Source organism: Prunus mume, linkage group LG7 (assembly GCF_029339155.1).
Source record: "Prunus mume cultivar Tortuosa linkage group LG7, ASM2933915v1, whole genome shotgun sequence".
Taxonomy (NCBI): Eukaryota; Viridiplantae; Streptophyta; class Magnoliopsida; order Rosales; family Rosaceae; genus Prunus; species Prunus mume.
In genome coordinates this window covers 2,294,222-2,298,617 of record NC_142704.1, presented here as the reverse complement: position 1 = coordinate 2,298,617, position 4,396 = coordinate 2,294,222, and the positions used below count along the sequence as shown (strand labels likewise).

The 4,396-nt window shown below is 39.9% G+C and overlaps 1 protein-coding gene across 1 annotated transcript; it reads right to left on the bottom strand.

The window, feature by feature from the left end:
* Window positions 1-241: 241 nt before the first annotated feature.
* Window positions 242-4,396, bottom strand: BEL1 (POX (plant homeobox) family protein). Its single transcript, XM_008240718.2, has 5 exons — window positions 4,038-4,396; window positions 2,697-3,842; window positions 2,065-2,447; window positions 1,484-1,544; window positions 242-1,262 (listed from the first exon to the last, which is right to left on the bottom strand). Exons 2-5 carry the CDS (start codon window positions 3,735-3,737, stop codon window positions 597-599), a joined length of 2,151 nt encoding a protein of 716 aa, XP_008238940.1. The 5' UTR covers window positions 3,738-3,842; window positions 4,038-4,396; the 3' UTR covers window positions 242-596.

The following is a 4,396-nucleotide window of genomic DNA, read 5'->3' as shown; positions in this document are numbered from 1 at the left end:
TTCTCCAAGAAACTACATAAGGACGATCCAACACCAAATTGTGCTGCTAAACTTAATTGTCTCCACCACATAGAGAGCCACAAAAAAAAGCAAATATTCACTAAAAAACGAGCCACAAGTGGGTCAATCAAATCGTCAGCTGGCTTAGCCCAACCACAAATGGAGAAAGGCAATTAAAGAGAGATGACCATATAACTACTTAATTAGGTTAAAATATCTGGAAAATCATTTTCTACGCATAAGAGCAAACAAATATTGTATAATTTTGGACCAAATCACGGGCAATTCCAAATTAGCCTACCAATAATAAACATGTCCTTACAATTATAAAAGGGAAAAAGAAAAAGAAAATAGAAAGAAAAAAAAAAGAGAGGACCCAAAAAAACTATACCAGCCATGAAAGTGAAGATCATCATATAATTGTTGCCTAACCCAGTATAGCCTTTTATGTATGTATCAAGTATTTAGCTATATATATCCATCTATACCTAAAACTACTTTATCTATTACCAATCTCCAATTCACCATATTTGTGACATAAATTAAATTAAACCATAGTGAACCTCTTGAAACTGTCCAATTGAGCAGTGTTTCGCCTATCCAGCCAAGTCATGTAGCAACTGTGCCCCCATCAAATTTCTGTAGGGCAAAGTGTTCTGGCCTTCCCCATCTAAGAGAGAGTATTGAACTGGTTGGCATTCTTCAATGTGATCTCTCGGGTAAAATAGAGAGCTCTGTGAGGCAGGAGAGAATGCTAAGCTCACCCCATTCCCACCATGCTGTTGCAACCCTAATGTCAACGACACGCCTCCACCATTGAAACCCTGATTTGGATTGTGATGATGATCATTGGCATAAGAAACTGTCCCTCCAGAGTGTTGCTGATGGTGATTGTAGGATGAAAAATCCAGCTCCATTGTCCCAAATGACTCATTTACCCTCCCAAAACTTTGTTGTGGGTGCATGTGGTGGTTTAAGAGGGTGCTTTTGCTGCTTCTGGAGTCATGGTTTTTGTCTGGGTTTGTGATGATGGAGGAGAGGCACTCGGAGTCTATTCGGACGAGCTGGTCGGGCGTGGGTTTTTGATCCTCGGGACGGATGTTTTGACCCGATCGGCTGCTGTCCCCGGGGTCTTTTGTGATCCCATCTGAGGAGGTCAAGTTGTTCATGTTGTTTTCACGCTCTTTTGTTTCTTCCAAGTACATTTCTTCAACCATGGGCTTCCATAGCCTCACTCTTGCATTAATGAACCAATTGGAGACCTGTTGAAACACCATGTAACAACAAAAGGCATCACATATATAATACGATTGGTGACACGGATTCATATTATAATATAAATGATTACCAATTATAATATGATATAAACATAGATTATTCAACTAAACTATGGATCCTAAGAAGATATGCCCCATAATAATATAAATTAAGTGGTGGGGAAATTTGTATAATATTAGAGAGAGAGAGAGGGATGTAGACGTGCCTGGCTTCTTGAGAGACCCGTTTGTCGGGCTAAGATATGTTTATCAACATCGCTAGGGTACCTGCAAAAGTTTCACAAAACATTCTGTTACTTTCTTTTATTTCTATTGTATTGTAAACAACTAAAAATACTACTGTTACTTCTTTAGAGAGAGAGAGAGAGCTATGGTGTTTTTTTTTCCCCATGAAGTAGAATGAGACCTAGTGACCCACAAAGGAATATACAACAAAGAGAGTTGGGGGTGGGGGGCCAAGCAAAATATCAAGCAAATAAATGATTGAAAATAAAATGACGCAAAAAAATTGAAAAACTTGGAATCTGAATGGTGGTGGATAGAAACAACCAAATTGTTTCTATTGTTTTTTCAATAGCAAAATGATTGAGACCATACAAGATATCACTTGATGATCACAAAACTCTTGCGGCCTTAAGAAATTATATCAACATAACAACATCAGCGAAGTGTTTGTTGTTTTCTCTTTTCTTTTCACATAACATTGATTCTTCCCAAAAATCTAATTTGTTGTTTACTCATATAAAGACCCAGAGAGAGAAAGAGAAAGAGAGAGAGAGAGACATACGGGTGAAGAAAGTGTTCAAAGAGCCAAGCTCGAAGAACAGAGACTGATCTCTCAGGAAGGCCACGTTGAGGTCTCCATGGATGACTCTCCATCATGTTCATCTGCTGGAAAGCTCTCTGCTGTCTAAGTGTTTGATCAAGAATCCTAAGCCTTGGTGTTTCACCTTTTGTTGTGCCTGGAGCCACTGGATCCTTCTCTCCCATGGCTTTTCTTGTGACCTGAATCTGACTCACAATCCCATCTTTCAAGCTCCTGAAATGTCGTGACATGGCCTTTGCAGCCAAGGCTGAGTACACTGTGGCAGCCCCAGCACCAGCCACAGTTTCAAAGGACGAGACCACTGCCTTCATTTGATCACAGTAGTGCTTGTATCTTCTCTCCACCTAAAACAAGGCACACATATGATCATGATGATAAAAAAAAACCAGTAGAGTTGGGTTTGAGAGAGAATCTTAAGTTATAAATTTTCCAGTATAAAAAATAAAAAATAAAAAATCGAAATATTGAATTGTGGGTATTAATTGGAAGGACCCCAAGTTGCTTAATTAGCTCAAGAATCAACCACCACCCAGTAAAAGTTTTGAACTTTCAACTGTAAATGAATAAATATTGAAAGACATGTACATGTTTACCTCTTCTAGCATTGAAAGCAGTCTGGTTTTTCTCTTCTGCAACTCCACAAATTCAAGGGAGTAAATATTGGATTGTTTGTTTCTTGAAGAACTAGTAGTGCCATTGTCTTCTTGTTCCCACAGCTTGTTTTTGTGGGGCTTTTGCATTGATGGATGGAGGTGATCAGTGCTTGGCTTGGTTCCAAGGCTACAAAACTCATTGAGAAGTTGCTGAGCAGGAGCCAAGTACTTTGAGTTTCTGAGATGGAACAGCCCTTCAGGATGAAGACTTGAAGAAGCAGTAGCTTTTCCCAAAAACCCATCTTGCATCATATTCATCTGCTGCTGCATATTTGCTGATGGTTTTCCAAAGAGCCCAACACTATCTCTTGAAGCAGAAGAAATAAACCTCATGTGATCAACATTTTCTTCATCATCATCGTCTTGTTGGTCTTGCTGATGTGGTTGATGCTGATTGGTCTGCCTCAGTTCAAAGGACTGCAACCCAATACTAGAAGGATTGTTTGAGCTAAGAGAGAGTGAAAGGCCTTGGCTTGGCCTCTCATTTCCTTCACACGGAAACACACACCTCAGAGAAGAATCATCAACAAGGAACCTATTCTCTTGCCAAGCCCCAGAGGAGTCTTGATGTTGAGGTCCTACCATTAGATTCTGATGATGATCACTACTTGTTTCTGAAATCCCAGTTGAGAAATCAGGTTGCTTGTTGTTAAACTCATGCTGGTGATGATAAAAATCAGAACTTGTTGACTCATTGATTGTCTTTGAAGAAGATGGGCCTGCTTGGTGGTTCCCTGGTTTGCCAAAGAAGCCAGCTTTCCACATAGCTGAGTTGTTGTTACTTTCATTCTGCTTTAGGAAACCTATCATCTCCATCCCTGTGGTCAAGTTGAAGATCTCTGGGTTGGAGCCAAAGTCTTGGATCTGATTGGTGAACTGGGTTTGATGAATGGTTGGGTTGCTGGATACATCAGAGTAGCAGAACCCAACTGAAGAAGAGACCATGTTCCTTGGTTTAGCTTCACTCAGTTGTCCAGCCATGAAAGTTACTGTCTTCTTCTTTCTTGCTCTCTCTCTATCTCTCTACTGCTTTTCTTTGACTGTAAGATACTCTTTTTTCTGCAATTACAATTCCAACAAGATCCCCTGCCACAAAAGAAGGAGAAACTAATTAGATTCCCAATAGAGCAGAGCTGAAGAATCAGATCAATAACCAAAATTTATGAAAAAACCAAATTAAAAGAATCACTTTGATCAGATGAACAGAAGGGACAATAAAGTTTGCTGCTTGCTGTTAAGCTAACAATATTGCATTAGACAGAAAAGAGAAGAGGGGCTTACAAAGTGCAGTATATGCATATGTTGATTGTTCAGGAAAATAGAGTAGGTGGAAGGTGGTGGGTGGTGGTGGTTTGGATGATGAAGGAGCTAGGAGGAGGAGGAAGAGAAGAAGAGTGGCCTCCTTTTTCTCAGAAGACTTCTCCTAATAAGCCAACATGGTAAGCCATGAAAGCCCAACCTAGGAAGAAAGATCAAATATATCTCCTCAGAAATAGACGATCAGATAGGGCTGATGATGACCTTCCCTAACCATGTTCATCATTTCATTTCCATCATATATGGCCTCCCTCTCTCTCCTTTTCTCTCTCCTCTCTCTCTGTCTCTCAAGTGGGTCAATGCATGATATAAATACCTCCAAA